General features: G+C 36.0%; 2 protein-coding genes across 2 annotated transcripts in view; one reads left to right on the top strand and one right to left on the bottom strand.

Annotated features, from left to right (window-relative positions):
• Positions 1-16,501, bottom strand: part of LOC121261882 (nuclear envelope-associated protein 2-like) — a 36,489-nt gene that overhangs the window by 10,975 nt on the left and 9,013 nt on the right. The window lies entirely within an intron of this gene.
• LOC121261879 (putative receptor protein kinase ZmPK1) lies at positions 11,417-13,866 on the top strand. The gene has a single exon (XM_041164286.1). The coding sequence runs from the start codon at positions 11,417-11,419 to the stop codon at positions 13,820-13,822; it is 2,406 nt and encodes an 801-aa protein (XP_041020220.1). The 3' UTR covers positions 13,823-13,866.

Genomic DNA, 16,501 nt, shown 5'->3' with positions numbered 1-16,501 from the left:
CTCATAGCACAATTGACTGTAATTCTAATTTCTTACATTATATTTGTCGTTTTAGGGTTCTCCAGTCCTAATGCATTTCTCTTTGCATTAATTATTTTATTTTAGCAAAACAATGTACATATTACTGCAAGATTCTCTTTCTTTAATTGATATTTCTTACACTAAATGTTTGGATAAGAGACAATATACTTTTAAAGTGTTAAGGAAATCGTAATCAAACACAAAACAATCTCTCAAAGTGATCAAGATAAGCCATTGAAGTACAAGAAGATCAAGCGCAATCAAGCATAATTAACAAGATAAGAAGCAAACTGCTACCTGTAAAATAAATTGAGCAATTATAAAGATATGTTCTATTCATATGTAGTGTAATATGATGCTTATGATTCCTAGTCAAACTACTTCTCTAGGCTGTTGTTATTCATAGATTCCTAGTCCAACAATGTTTCAAAGTTGTTATTTATAAATAAACAAGGCTAGCCAAATAATTTAGATCAATTCATTCTTCAACATGATATCAAGAGCCTCTTAACTCACGTTAGTTTGTTTTTTTTTATCATGGAGGATCAAGGCACTCAACAGCTTGACTCCACCATCTCTTCTCCAATTTTCACTTGGTCAATCATTTCATCAAACACCTTCCCTCCATCAATTACTTGTCTCAACAATTTTGTCCTTATCAAACTCACTTGTGGCAACTACTTACTATGGAAGGCACAAGTTGTTCCATACCTCAAAGGACTCAACCTTCATGGCTATGTCGACGATTCCACTGCCTATCCCTTTCTGCTCCTCACCAACCACACAAATCAACCAACCCCAAATCCGATATACACCACTTGGACTCTGCAAGACCAACTCATCCTCAATGCCTCGAACTCCTCCCTCTCCTAAACAGTTCTTGCACATGTTGCTCCACCTCTCAGCAAGTTTGGTTTACTCTGGAATGGATGTTCACATCTACGTCTCGGGCACGATCCATGAACCTCCACTATCAGTTGGCCACACTAAAAAAGGGAAACTCTTCCATCACCAAGTACTTCCAGAAAGTCACCACCTTAGCCGATACCCTTGCCACTGTAGATTAGCCATTGAACAATTTTGAGTTGGTGTCTTTCTTATTAGCTAGTCTAGGCCCTGAGTACGACTCCCTCGTAATGTCAGTCACAACAAGAGTGGATCCAATCTCTCTGGAAGACCTCTACTGTCACATGCTTGCTCACAAACTTCAGTTGGAACAACACCAACCTTCAGTTGATTTGAATCTTGCTAATGAAAATATGGCTTCACGTTCCATAGGCAGAATAGGTGGTTAAGGTTAAGGGTGTAACCGGTTCGGTTCGGTTCGGTCCGATTTTGGAGAAATTTTGGAACCGAACCAGTATATACCAATTTTGAAAATTTAAGAACCAATACGGAGCGATTCATCACCAAAACTGGAACTTTTGGTTTTTGCGGTTTATGTCCGGTCCGGTCCGATTTTTCAATTTTCCATTTACACGTGTGACACTATATATCTTTAATATTATAATTTTTTTAATACTAAACTTAATTGTGAGAATTTAGTATTTATTATTAACAGCTACTAATTTTTTAATGTTCAATTATAGTAGTATAATATAAGTAGTGTCTTACTTATTAGTGAGATTAATAAACTTGAATAAAAAGATTAAAATAGAATAATTAGTGTCTAATTTTTTATTGAGTTAATACAATTAAAATATATAAGTATCTCCTCAATATCCTAGATCCCATCCTCAGCCAAGATTGGGTCTCCATGCCCATCAAAAGTAGGAGGGTGCATTCGGTTGAACTGCTCTTCGGTCCATCCGCCCTCTTCATTTCTCGCATTCAAGTCCCCAAGATTTTGAACATGGCGACGATCTGTCATCCTAGAAGACTCATACTTGGTTAAATGTTTCAAATGGAATATTAAAATTTATAAACTAAGCCTAAATGTAACTACCAATTAATCTATATTTCAAAGGGAATATTCTTAATCAGAATTCCTTTGGCATAGTATAATTGAAGCATCACTTCAGAATATAATTCTATGTTTAACTCCCGTGGTAGGGTTATCCGAACCCCAGCGACCAACCGAGCAAAAATAGAATGTGAAATATTTCTTTTATTATTCTTAGAGCCCCGAGTGTGCACATAGGGACGACCACGCAGAAAACCATTTTCGCTTCCAACGAGGGTGCATAGGAAAGAGAAAAGTTGGTACCAACCAGAACAGAGACCACAATTTTACACCTGTGGTAAGGTCATAATGGAATAGAACCAAAATGTCATGCCAAAGGTTTCAGAAATCACATCATATCATATCAGAGTATAGAACATCTTCAAAATAGAAAGGAATCAAATGACAAAAATATAATTTATGCACAGATTTTCATATTCGCTCTCTTTTGCACAGTTCAGAAACATAACTCCAAAATAGCTCATGCCTACATCAGTTATGCCAAAAAATACTTTATTTTTATATAGAATTTGATGAGTAATGCTGAACAAATAACTAGGTTGTTTCAAATTTCTTTTTGTAACAAAATATGCATATTTTCCAAAATCGACCTCAATTCATTTCATTGATGCAAAGTCTAACATAGGAATCCCGCTTACCTAGACTTCTTATATTTTTTGAATTTTTTCACAATAGTGTTGAACGAATATCAATCATCACCTATAAAATAAACACGTAACTTAAATATCTATTTAAACCCATAATTTGACATTCAAGTCTAGAATACTAAAATAATCTTCTTTTGTTTTTCTAAAAATATCTAAAAACTCTCGCAACCCTAAAATATCATCACTTCCCAATTTAATATATATCCCCTAAATTTTTTAGACTAATACATTAAACTCTAAATTATTTCTGAACAATAAAATGTATGGCTAACATATTTAGTCAATTAAAACTAAGCGCATGAAAATTACATCTCTACTTAATATTCACTTGGCATAAGTCCAACTCAGTTGCAAATCTATTTAACACCAAGCCCAACTTGAAATACATATCCAATTTAAAAAATTTCAAAGCCCAACCCAAGTCAAATAAGTATTCTGCCAAGACTTACCTATTAAGGGCAATAACTTAAAATCATTCAAAAGAAATCTTCAGGTGCTTTATGAAAAATCACATCACAAAAGGGCTTAATGGCAATCTTTTTAAATATTCATGTCTCTTAGGCTTAAAACCTAAAAGCTATTTAACAAAGCAACATATGTTTCTGGAGAAAGATGCAAACTAGATAAAAGCTTGACGTCGAGAGGAAAATATTTTTACCGAGAGAGAGTGAGAGGCAGCAACGAAACAATGACAAGGTGGCTGGCAACGGCGGCATGGCACCGTGGGAGGGAGAGAAAAATTGATGAGAGAGGGTGATGAGAGGGAGAGCATGGAGATGGAGAGAGAGGCATTACAGTGCACTGGCGTGGATTTTTGAGAGGGGAGCAACGAAACTAGGGTGGCACGGTCGGCTTTTTCTGTGGCCCTTCCAGGTGGTTCTTGCTTGTTTTGTCATGGTTTTGAAGCTGAGCAACTGGGAGGTAGCGTTGTGGCTCACTATGGAGGACGCATGCTCTGTTTTCGTGTGGTAGTGCAGAACCTTTCATGGTGGTGCAACTGGATGGATAGTGGTCTGCAGGGAGAGTCTCACGGTGGCAGCATGGTGGTGTGGGGCGGAGGTTTAAGTTGTGTGACCGGTGACTTTAGTCCCGCGAGGGGAATCTAGGCACGTTGGGTGGTTTCCATTCTGGGCCATTGTGAGGTGGAGACTGAGTGTGGGTTGGTGGTTTGTGGAGGTGCAGTAAGCTAGCGGGCCTGCGGCAGCTATGTGGAGGAGGTGTTTCACTGGAACTCAAGCTGCAACAACCCTAGCAGTTGCTTGGTTTCTTCTTCTTCTTTTTTTCTACATAAATGGGGGCACTAAATGTGGCTTTACTTGCGTGTATATGTATATATAGATAGTTGGAACTTAGAGGAGAGACGTGCATGGAGTCGTGGGTATAACAGTTGGTATGGGTTAGAAATCTTAACGGAAAGAAAACTCTAAAATAATAATCCTAGTGGAAATGGGAGAGGTGTGTGGCTTTCGTTGAGTTTTGACCCTCAATTCAACTTCTAAAATAATCCAATTTGTCCCACAAATTTGTAGGCACATAAGAAAATTCCACATAATCTAAAAATATTTAATGATTTTAACTTCATTAGCAAGCCCAAATAAAAAAAATCAGTATCCGTTAAAATAAAAATTGGGCCCATAGTCTATTTCAAAAATTACTCGTTAATTTAAAATGAGTTTTTCATATGTATACACCCAAAAGTTTTTTAGAAAGTAGGCTTGGTGCTGAACCCTGGTGTTATAGCATCCAAGTGGTGAGACGGAGCAAAATAAGGTAGAAGTTTCTAATTGCATCAGTTCTAAAATTTGTTTCTGACACTCTCTTCTAACATTCTCACTACTTGGCATATTTAAATCGAAAGAGCCAAAATCATGTGTAGAGAGACTGAAATGGCAAATTACACCTTGGAACATTGCTGGTGTCTATTGAGACACCAACGAAAATAGTAGCAAAATATGTCCATGTTGTCAATGACAAGGAAACTACATTGGAAATGCCCAGCTATTGCGGAATCAACTCCACTAGGAGATGATACAATAGATGACAACGCAGAGGTCATTTTTGGGAGACCTCTAGGCAAGAAGGTTGAGAAAGAAATGAAGAGAAAAAGGAAGGCTAGAGATGCTTCTGATTCTAAATTTGTTGACGCCTTAACTCGCATGAGAAATGACAGAGCCATATTCATGGTGGAGAGAAGACAAGCGGTCAGCAATTTTCATTCTGATAGAGCTGAATGTGCATGTGGCTTATGCATTTGGTTTGTGAATGTGCATAAAAATTATTTGGATATAATGGTAGTGAACATTAGCATTGTGAATGTCCAAAAACTAGCAGGTACTTTTTGGATGCATAAAAAATGAATGTGCATCCAAAACTGCTTCTCTAGTTGATTGCATATGGGATTGTGAATGTGCATAATAATTTTTTTGTTAACATCTACAAAATTGTCAACTAGAGATGCTAATTTTATAGATTGTTGGATTCAATTAATGAAAATGAATAGGGAGCTACTACAGATACACAAGGATCCCACAATTGGGATCCTACAAATGTCAGATTTTTTTTCTTTTTTTTTTTCCCAGCCACTGCATTACTGCCAGCCATCCCGTCTGCAGCTCCCTCACGCAACGTCCCGCACGTCTCTTGACAACGTCCCGCATTTTCTTAGCAAACCACACAGCTCACTCTTCACACACAACAACGTCCCTCTCCCTTCCTTGTTATCTCTCTCTCTCAATCCTTCTTTGGTTTCATTCCTCTTCTTTCTTCTCTCTCTCTCTCTGTCTCTCTCTTTTCTTTTTTTCTTTTTTTTTCCTATTCTTTTTCTTCTTTTTTACTTTTTTTCCAAATATCTATCGTTGGCTTCATGCCTCCGAATTCGCTGGTTGGATGGGCAGCAGGACAGGAATGGGTTTTCATAGTGGGTAGCGGGGAAGAGAGTGGCGTTGGGGATGGGCAGTGGGGGAAGAGAGTGGGTTGTCGGTGACCCAAGGTGTGTGGGGGGGGGGGGGGGGTTGTGGGCGACGGTGGTATTGGGTTGACGCCAGAAAGACGTCGGTAGCGGCACTGGGTAGAGAATCTCGTTTGCTGCGGCACTAGGTAGAGATCCCGCTTCATTCCTTATGAGGAGAGTGGCCTTCATAAGGGTAAGAGGGAGGAGGGGAAGCAGGGGAGAAGGAAGGAGAAAAGAAAAATGAGAAAAAAGAGAAAAAGAAAGGTCGCGGGGGCAGGGGCACATGTCACACTATTAATGTCTTTGTGGGATCTCTTTGTGGGATTTATTTGTAGCTCTAGTGTTTTCCAAATGAATATGATTGTTGGAGGCTATTGGAGATTATTAAACTAAAACATAAAAAATATTTGAAAAATAAAGAAAATAATTAAAGAAATATAAATAATAAAAAAGAATAATATTTTATTATTATAGAGAGTGTGGTGGATAATCCAATGTAGACTTCAAGTTTTGAGTGATTAGCTAAAAGCAAAAAAATTACATATTAGTCAAATTTTGAAGATTGAGATGGCTAATCCAATGCCATTGCTCTAAGATAAGTAGTTTGATCATAAATTATGATTAACACACGTTAGCTAATTATATATATTACTATTAAAGTTAGTTCTTTGGAAGCCAGTATTTATATACCACACATGTCATGATATCAGCAAGTATGCCATTCTTTATAATTCATGATCATGTTTCATTCCGTATATTATAGCTATGTATGTATTATGCATCTCATTCATCTTATATCGTATAAGACATGTAAGTTTCGTAAGTTCAAGTGTAAGATAAACTAACAATTAATAAAATGGTCATTTAGATGCATGGCACTAATGCCATTTTATAGGTGGATGTGCAAGCCACGGACCTAAGCGTGGTCTACCATAGTATGCTAGGATACTATTAGCGATTCCCTTTGTGGTTAAAGAATGTGGAGTCGGTGCACAACCTTGCACACATAATCAAGTGTGTGGGCTAGTAAGATAAGTCATACATGTTATAAGCATATGTATGAATTATCATGATTTTACTCTCACGCATGAAATGTTTTATTAAAAACATTACATTGAGTATGTTTACCTTATAATGAGTTTCTTATTGAGTCTACGACTCATTTTAATTTGTTTTATGTTTTTAAACCATCACATGTGAGAATATATATGAAGATAGAGTTATAGGACGAGACTTGGTCCAGGGAGGCGAGACAAAGGCTTAAATCATATACAAAGATTTTAAGTCATAGTTTTTACACTACAAAGTTTGAAATTTTTTTAATATATGCTTCCACGCTCTGTTTTATGTTTAATATAGAACGATTTTATTTATTACGAAGAATCTTTATATTTAGTGCCTCGTTAAGAAAATAATTTAGTCAAGAGTAATAATAGCACATTAGCTTGGTCCTAGAAATTTCTAAAACTGACTTTCATGCTTATCCATGGAAGAACGAGGTGTTACAAAAGAGGAAAAGTATAAGTCAAAAGAGGGACCAAAAAAAAAACACCCCTTTGAGCCACAATCCTCCAACCCTATCCTGATTCCATTGAAAGTCATGGTTATATGCAGAAAACTAACTAGGTTCCATAATAGTAGAGTTTGGTCCCTTGAAGCACCACAAGTTAATTCCATGACAATCCACCGTAAAAAAGAAAGGCATTAGCGTGCTAGTGCTTTTCTTTATGGAAATGTAAACTTCCATTTGACTACTTTAGAGTCTTAGGCCCGTTTGGATAAGTAATTTACCTCATCTCATCTTAATATTTAAATATTAATAAAATATAATCACTTTTCAATTTCTTTTTCATATTTTTTCATCTAATCATTATAAATTTTTAAAATTTTCATGTAAAAAAAACTATTCAAGTTTTTCAAATCTCAAAATAAAAATAATATTAAAAATAATATTTTAACAATATTTTAACTTTATAATATTTTTATTCAACTTTTTCGCTCATTTCCCATAACTCAATAAAAAGTTTAACTTAAAATATTTCATTATTATTTATAAATTATTTTATTACTATTCATATATTTCTTATTTCATCTCATCTGACTATCCAAACGATGCCGAAGACCAACATATTTCAATTCAACTATTAAAATCTGACAAGTAGCATCTTTATCAAATTCTGGTAAATAGAAATGAAGACTTTTGCCTATTTTCTTAGATAAGCTTGAAGCATAAGCTTAATTTCCCGACATATAAATGCGGCATATTTCCTGGCATAATAAGGAAAAAGTTGAAAAGTAATTTTGATAATTTAAGTGATATTTGAAAAAAGAATTGTGAAATCTTTTGAAAAATTTTGAGAAATTTTTATGCCATCTCATTTTATCTGTTGCTATATGTCTATCAATAGATGCATGCCTCCACATTTATTTTATTTTAATGCTATTATTATTTTGTAAAATAATTTTATTTAAAGGTTGTTATACGTACTATATATCATCCATGTGACATATATAATTTAATTTGTAAAATTTAAATAATACGAGGAATGATCATGATACGAGATTAATTGGTACAAGTTAGCAGCCACTTAATTAATTAAATCGAATGTAATATCTTCTACAGCTTGGTTGTCATCATGACCAATGAGCATACGGCCCCATCGGACTACATCTTGCGTTAACTAAAAATTGAACGTAATTAATATTTCAGAACAAAGTTTGGGGGTATCGAAACACCCAACCATATATATATACCAAAATAGGTCGTTTTCTTTTATATACACACACACACATACACACACACTAGCAGTTGTATCACGTGCACGTTTGCCCATTTGCCTAATTGAAAATGATGTGTCCAAAAAAATAAAATTATTGAAAATAATGTTAAAGTTGTAGGGAAGTTTTAGCTCTATAAATTAATCATATTTGACGGTAGAGATCAATGTATGCATGTCATGTTACCTCTAATTATGCAAAAGATGTAGTGAATTTGTATGAAGCTAATCCACCTTCTCTGTTCGTGCTCGCCCTTCTTCTTTTTTTTTTAGTTAATTAAGAATATTATGAGATTTAAATTATGTTAAAAACTCTAATTATTTATATAGTTTTACTTTCTTAAAAATATTTAGCAAAACTTCATGAAAGATTAATATTTTATAAATTAAAGTGATTTTAAGTGTATGATATAGTATTTATATTTTAAATATCCATTTTAAGTTAGTTTAAATCTGTGTTTAAACCTCTACCATTGGATTAAATCTGAGGATTCAATATGAAGGATTGAGATTTAAAACCCCAAACCTAGCATTTTCCTCTTACTTTCCTTTTCTCCCTCTCTCACCCGATCTCCTCCCTCAAGCAACCCAGCGCAGCCGTGCGCGTCCCTGTTGTGTCACCGACCACCTCACTGGCTTCCCTTCACGCCGGTGACCAAACCCCACCGTTGAAGCCCCTTGGCAGCTCCTCCCTCAATCGCACTCGAGCAACCCGAAATAGGTCTCAACGCACGAATCTCCACCTTTACGCCATTGCAGCTCAACCCTAGCTCCACCAAGCACCACCACTGAGTTCCCCTTACGCTGTGAATTACTTCCATGGAACCCACCACCTGTAGCTCCTCCCTAGCCCCACGCATGCAGCCCCTCTATACGCACGGGTTTCTCCCTGTAGCGCCACCGATAGCCTCCCCCATGCCACTGCACCACCACCACCAGCCTCCTCCTTCGCCGACGACCCCTCCGTTTCCTCCTTTCCTCCAGCAGAAACCCCAACTCCTCTCACGCCCTTTCTCTTCACGGGATCCCAATCCATAGCTGTAGGATCACCACGATGCTGCCGTATGCCGCCTCTAGTAGCCACGACGCAGCTCCCTTACTCTGTTGTATGGTGTTGTGTAGTGATTTGTGATTATTTAGGTTGATTTTGTGAGGAAGATAATTGTTGTGAGGATGTAGAAGAACATATGTGGAAGAGGAAAATGTAACTGTTTATTACTGTTCACAAGTATAAGGGGGATATGTTTGTGTGTGTGTGGTCATTAATTAGTTATAATGTCATTCAAATATTTGAATCCATGCGTTAGAAGAATAACAATACGAATATTTGAGAAGCCTCATTTTTCTTCAATCTTATATTATATTATAGTTTTGTTATATACAAGCAAGTTTACGTATCAATCTGCGTATTAATGCTGTTATCTTCATATTTTAAATTCAAATTAGCACTGTTTTCAATAAAATCTACTTTCTAACCAATCATATTGAATGGATGCGCGTATTAGTACGCAAAATTACTTACAACTAGATTTTTCCATTATATTATATAGGTTGGCCCGGCCTCCACACGGCGACTTTGATCGATCATCGGCTATATGCTATATTTTTATTTACTTATTCCTGCAGCCATTATATATATATATATATATATATATATATATATATATACACACACACACACATACATATGAACAAAAAATCAAGTGTATAAATTTGGAACTAATGATTGATCAATATAAACTCCCGCACTGAACAATTCAAATACTTAATTATATGGGAAAAAGAAAAAAATTATATAAAAAATCCTCTAGAACAGTGATATATCATAGATATATATATATATATATATATATATATATATATATATGTATGGTCAACAGGTCAAGTTGCACTACAAGGTCTCGTTCGTTTTTACAGATGATATGAGATGAGATTAAAATTAAAAATTTAAATAAAATATTATTAGAATATATTTTTTTAATGTTAGAATTAGAAAATTTTGAATTCCTTATTTTATTTTATATATAAATTTTAAAAAATTATAATGATTATATAAAATGATATCGAGGGGAATTATAAAAACAAATGAGGCTAAAAATAAGCTGTCTTTATTGATGGCTGAGAAAATCCAATAAACACTGTGTATGACATAATATATATATATATATATATATATATATATATATATTATGTTTGTTGCATTCGCATTCAATAATTGCGTGATGAATGGTAGACTCCAAAATAAATACATTATTCTACAATTTAATTGATAGGATACCCCACAACACCTAATAAAATCACTCCTCGCCGCCTTGCTTGCCACGATGAACACGACCCTCCATATATATAGATGAGAAATGTTAAGAAGTCCGATTTGCCCTCCATTTTTTTCTCCGGTCTGACGTCGGAAGGCCAGTTGGGCTTTTTTTTTTTTTTTTTGAAATATACGAAAAAAATATTATCTGTTCATATGAATAATATAACTGTTTTAGTTCACTTTTTTTTTCATATATTTATTGTGACAAATATTTATAATAGATTATTTATGATAAAATGATTATTTGTGATGAAATTAGATTCATTTTAATAAAAAATAATTATTTTTCTTTAAGAAATATTTAACTATAAATAAATAATTTTTTTATAGTGTGATGTCATCGCTGAATTACACCTCTATTAATCAGAAAATCTTCCATGCATGACGTTTGATATATAAAGAGTTAAGATTTCAATCGACTTCTTTCTTGTCTAAATAATGACGTTATAAATGAAAAAGACACGTACGTCAACAATCTGAAAGTCTCCATTGAGTTCGAAAAATCAACACTGACGTACAATAATAAAACAGTTATTTCCCGTGATCATGGTTTCTCACCCATAGTCTTTGTCTGAGGAATGGTCTTGCAAACGTTCCTTTTAGTTTATTAACAAGTGGGCTGGGAAAACAAATGGCGAACATTTGCTCTCTTCTCCTATATATGCATCTATCAGTACTGTAGATAAAGACACAGAAAGTAGAAACTCTCTTGCATCTACGTAACTCTCTTGCATTCTCATCATGGATACCTCAATTTTCTTCCTTCTTCTTATGCTCTTCCAAACTCCTCTCCTATCTTCTTCATCAGAAACATTTGACATTCTCAGAGGCTCATCTTTATCTGTTGAGAACCCAAGCGACAAACTGGTTTCTCTCAATGGTGATTTCTCCGCCGGATTTTTCCCGGTCGGTGAAAATGCTTTCAGCTTTGCCATATGGTTGACAAGGTCCTCAGCTCCGACCGTTGTTTGGATGGCAAACCGAGATGATCCGGTTGATGGAAAAGGTTCGCAGCTTTCGCTTTCGAAAGATGGCAAGCTTCGCATAACAAACTCTGTCGGTATAACCGTTTGGGCCACCAGAACAGCAGCCTCGACCCCTTTAGAGTCCTCGAAATTGCAACTACAGCTCCAAAACACCGGAAATCTTGTTCTAAATCATTCTCAGAGTGGTGTCATCTGGCAGAGCTTTGATTCACCAACAGATACTCTTCTTCCACAACAAACACTAACCAGGATTTCAACCCTTGTATCAAAATCAAGCAAAGTAGACTATTCTTCTGGCTACTATAAGCTATTTTTTGACAACGATAATGTCCTTCGACTGTTATACCAAGGTCCTGTTGTATCCAGTCTCTACTGGCCTGATCCATGGCTTAGTGATCCTGGACTAGCCGGAAGGTCTATGTACAACTCTAGTAGAGCTGCAGTACTGAACGAGTCGGGCTATTTCTGGTCATCTGATCATTTGGAGATCCTAGCTACAGATTTTGGTGTGAAAACTCACAGAAGATTAACTCTTGATCGTGATGGTAACCTTCGATTGTACAGCCTGGAGGCAATGAATGAAGGGTGGGATTGGGTTGTTACATGGCAAGCGGTGTCGGATCCATGCACGATTCATGGCATATGTGGGCCCAATAGTGTTTGCAGTTATGATCATGCTTCCGGCAGGAGATGCTCTTGCTTGCAGGGATTCAAGATCAAAGATCCAACTGATTGGTCTTTTGGGTGTGAAGCAGACTTCAATCTCCCTTGCAATCAGAGTCATGAAAAGCTGTCTAGTTTTGTCCAACTTTCTCATGTTGAGTTCTATGGCTATGATATAGAGTTCCAGCCTAATGTGACCTTACAACACTGTAAAAACGAATGCCTGACGACGTGTGGTTGCAAAGGTTTCCAATTTAAATTTAGCGCTGCTGACTACGGTGGCTATTTATGTTACCCCAAGTACGAGTTATTCAATGGACAAGTTACACCAAATTTTGAGGGAGACTTTTATTTAAAAGTACCCAAAGCTGGTTTTGTCTATGACAAGAGGCTGGATGCCGCCGAATCAAGGTTGAATTGCGTAGCCGAACTTAGCAGGCAAGTTAGAGGAACGTATGAAAATAAGACATTGAAGCTTTTGCTTTGGTTTGCTACTGCAGTGGGAGGCCTAGAGGTAACCTGCATTTTCCTGGTGTTCTTTTTCTTGATCATGAGCCATAAAAATTCCGACCCAGTTGCAGAAGGATACCTGCTGATGTCTAGATTCAAGCGATTCAAGTTTTCTGAGCTAAAAAAGGCCACAAGGGGATTCGTTGAAGTGATTGGACGAGGAGGGGGAGGGGTAGTTTACAAAGGTTTACTGCCCGATAAGCGAGTTGCAGCAATCAAAAGACTCGACGACGCTAACCAAGGAGAAGCCGAATTCCTAGCAGAAGTAAACACGATTGGAAGGCTTAACCACATGAACTTGATAGACATCTGGGGCTACTGCGCAGAGGGAAAGCATAGGCTTCTGGTGTACGAGTACATGGAGCATGGATCCTTAGCAGAAAAACTTACTTCTAACGAACTTGATTGGAAAAAGAGGTTTGATATTGCAGTGGGCACAGCGAAAGGCCTAGCTTATTTGCATGAAGAGTGCCTAGAGTGGGTTTTACATTGTGATGTAAAGCCTCATAACATACTCTTGGACTCCAACTATCAACCAAAGGTAGCAGATTTTGGTCTGTCTAAACTACTGAATAGAAGTGAGCATGATCATTCAAGCTTCTCAAAGATGAGAGGAACTAGAGGTTATATGGCTCCTGAATGGGTTTATAATCTTCCTATCACCTCTAAAGTTGATGTCTATAGCTATGGGATTGTGGTGCTGGAAATGGTTACTGGAAAGAGCCCCACAGGTACGCAGCATAGCTCTGGTGGCGGAGGGGCGAAAGAGCATACTAGATTGGACACGCTGGTGAGGGAGAAGATCATGCATGTTGATGGTGAAGCTTCAAGGGATATTGAGGAGATTGTAGATCCAAGCATGGCCGGCAGATATGACTCGGCTAAGATGGAACTTCTGCTCAAGGTGGCTTTGAAATGCGTTGCAGAAGACAAGGATGACAGGCCCACCATGACCCAGGTTGTAGAGATGCTTCGCTGCAAAGACTAGGTCAACTGATATATCTAATTAAGTTAATTGTAAGAAGAATAATTTATAATGTTATTTTTTTTAGGGGGCGGCTACTATGCCGCCCATTTTGACCGCTGGGCATACCGCTCAGCGTAATTTTTTTTTTTCTCTTCATATTTTTTTAACATATTTAAATATATTTAAAAAATAAAAAAAATACAACAATACACTTAAAATCACTTATTTAACCATTAAGTAAAAAAAATAAAAATAAAAAATAAATTTTAACTAGCGGTCAAATAGAGGTATCAAATTGAAGAGGTAAAGTAGACTTTCTTTTTTTTTTTTATAATACATCGAGACGCAAATAATGTAACTAATTAATTTGAACTTTTTTTATGCAGATTGGTTACAACTCTTTAACACGTTTTGATATTATTATAATTATTTTATTTGGCGGCATGGTTATATATATATATATATATATATATATATGTTGTGAAGTATTTTTTATAAGATATGAAGTGTAAAATATTAAATAATGAATGATGAAAAAAATTAATTTTATATAAAATATTTCTATAAGGTGAAGTTAATGGGTTCAATTATATATGTGGATAAGTTAGAGTATGTCCAGTTAAGGGGTGAGGATTGATATCTTTCTTTATGGTCGACGACTAGGTTCTAGGTATCTATTTCATTAACTCGAGGAACATTGGCGGACGTTGGATTAGCAAACGAGATAAAGTGGTTCTTTAATTAATGGTTTTTTTATTGGTTAAAAATAATTGGTTCCTTTTGCTTGATATTGTGCAAAACTCGTATAAATTTTGGCTATATTGCTAGTTGGGTACAAGTGGAAATTGAGTAAATTTCGTAATGGTTGAAATATATATTTTGGGAAATACTTTATGCATATATTCATGTGATTTATGAGTTTTAGAATTTAAACGTGAGCATGCTATTTATTTTTAAGTCCATATTATGTGATATCTTTGACATAATAATTTTGTGGTATATTGATGTCCTCGGAACTTGATATCTTAGAAACATGATATATTTACAGCCTATTGATATTTTTTCTATTATCATGTAAACTTAGATAATGTATATGGTTTTTTTAAAAAAAAAAAAAAAAAAAGATCGGAAGGTCACATGTCCAATAGTGATTTCTTCCCATCTTTATTGAAATAAAATCTTTACTTGTGGTAGAAGAATACCGTGGAAACAAAAACAAGGCCCAAGGAGAAATCCAAAGAAGTTGCAGCTAAAAAAACTTTTATATTACAAGCCTATGGATCAAGAATAACAATAAAAACCATAGAAAAAAAAAAAAAAAAAAAAAACCAGACCTAACATCGTAATGAGGGAAGGTCTAAAAAATCGAAACGGGGCAATATTCGAAGGATTCGAGGCATATTACAATGATTAAAATAACTCAATTCTACTCTTGAAGCCCCAGACTTGGCTAACCAATCCGCTACCCTATTACATTTACGAAAGACATGCTGAAAATGGCATTGCATAGTACGGTACAACCCAACAATTTCCTCCAAAAAATCCTCTAGGTACCATACATCACATCTCCCTCTAAGCCACCAAGAAATAACCACCTTCGAATCAATTTCTACTATCACCTTAGTGATATTTAATTCATTATAAATTCTCAAACCTTGAAGGAGCACCATGAGTTCTGCTTTATTATTGGAACCAAAGCCAACATGTGAGGCGTAAGCCTGAACATGTCACCCTAAATCGTTACGAATAACCCCACCAATGCTACAAGAACCTGGGTTGCCATGACTGCTACCATCTGTATTTAATTTGTGCCACCCCGATGGTGGCTTAACTCACCTTATTGCTCTGCAACAAGAGACTTTAGGAACCATCGGTTTAATCCGCAAGACCTCAAGGATCATGTCATCCCGGCGTGATAATCGCTTAGGTTGCTTTGCCACCTGACAAAGGGAACCTAACCACACACAAATAGAATGGGCAACAATTTCATGAGATTCCAGAATACCTTCCATCCGAGCAAGACATCTTCTTCTCCATAAGCGCCAAGTAACAATGATGAGCATGATGCCCACAATAAATCCCACTTGGGAGATGAGCTAGCACACTTGAACCAAGTCTTAGAATTCTGTTTCCAAGCTCTTCCAATACGAATACCAAAAAGAGTGCTAAAGAAAGACCATACTTTTTTAGGAAAATCACACTCAAAGAGCACATGGTTCATATCTTCAATATGACCTACATTACAACAATCGCATTTAGAAACAAGGAGAATACCAATACGACACAATCTATCATCCACACTCAATATCATATGCTAAGCCCTCTAGAAATGTATAGACATGTTCTTTGCAATAAATTTGTATTACTCCCATTAATTTTTATTAAGAATTTAATAATATTCTTATAATCTAAAAAATTGCCAACTCCCCCACCCCAATGACCAATATGCTACATAATGAGTAAGCGGCAACTCACCACTTTATATCATATTTGGAGACTTCAGATTGAGGTTGACTTTAAATTGCCAACTCCCCCACCATTACCCCAAGATTCTTCTAGCCAATCAAGGACGACGTACGTTCACCTGATTTCCAAGGTCTTGTCTTAAACAAGAAATTAAACGTATATATAGAAAGAAGTGAGTGGTCTGGCTTTTGCTTTGGTTTGTCAGTACTTATGTAATGGGTGGTGATCATGAAG

Source organism: Juglans microcarpa x Juglans regia, chromosome 4S, assembly GCF_004785595.1.
Source record: "Juglans microcarpa x Juglans regia isolate MS1-56 chromosome 4S, Jm3101_v1.0, whole genome shotgun sequence".
NCBI lineage: Eukaryota > Viridiplantae > Streptophyta > Magnoliopsida > Fagales > Juglandaceae > Juglans > Juglans microcarpa x Juglans regia.
The sequence above is the reverse complement of the archived record's forward strand: the minus strand, read 5'-3'. Positions and strand labels throughout refer to the sequence as shown.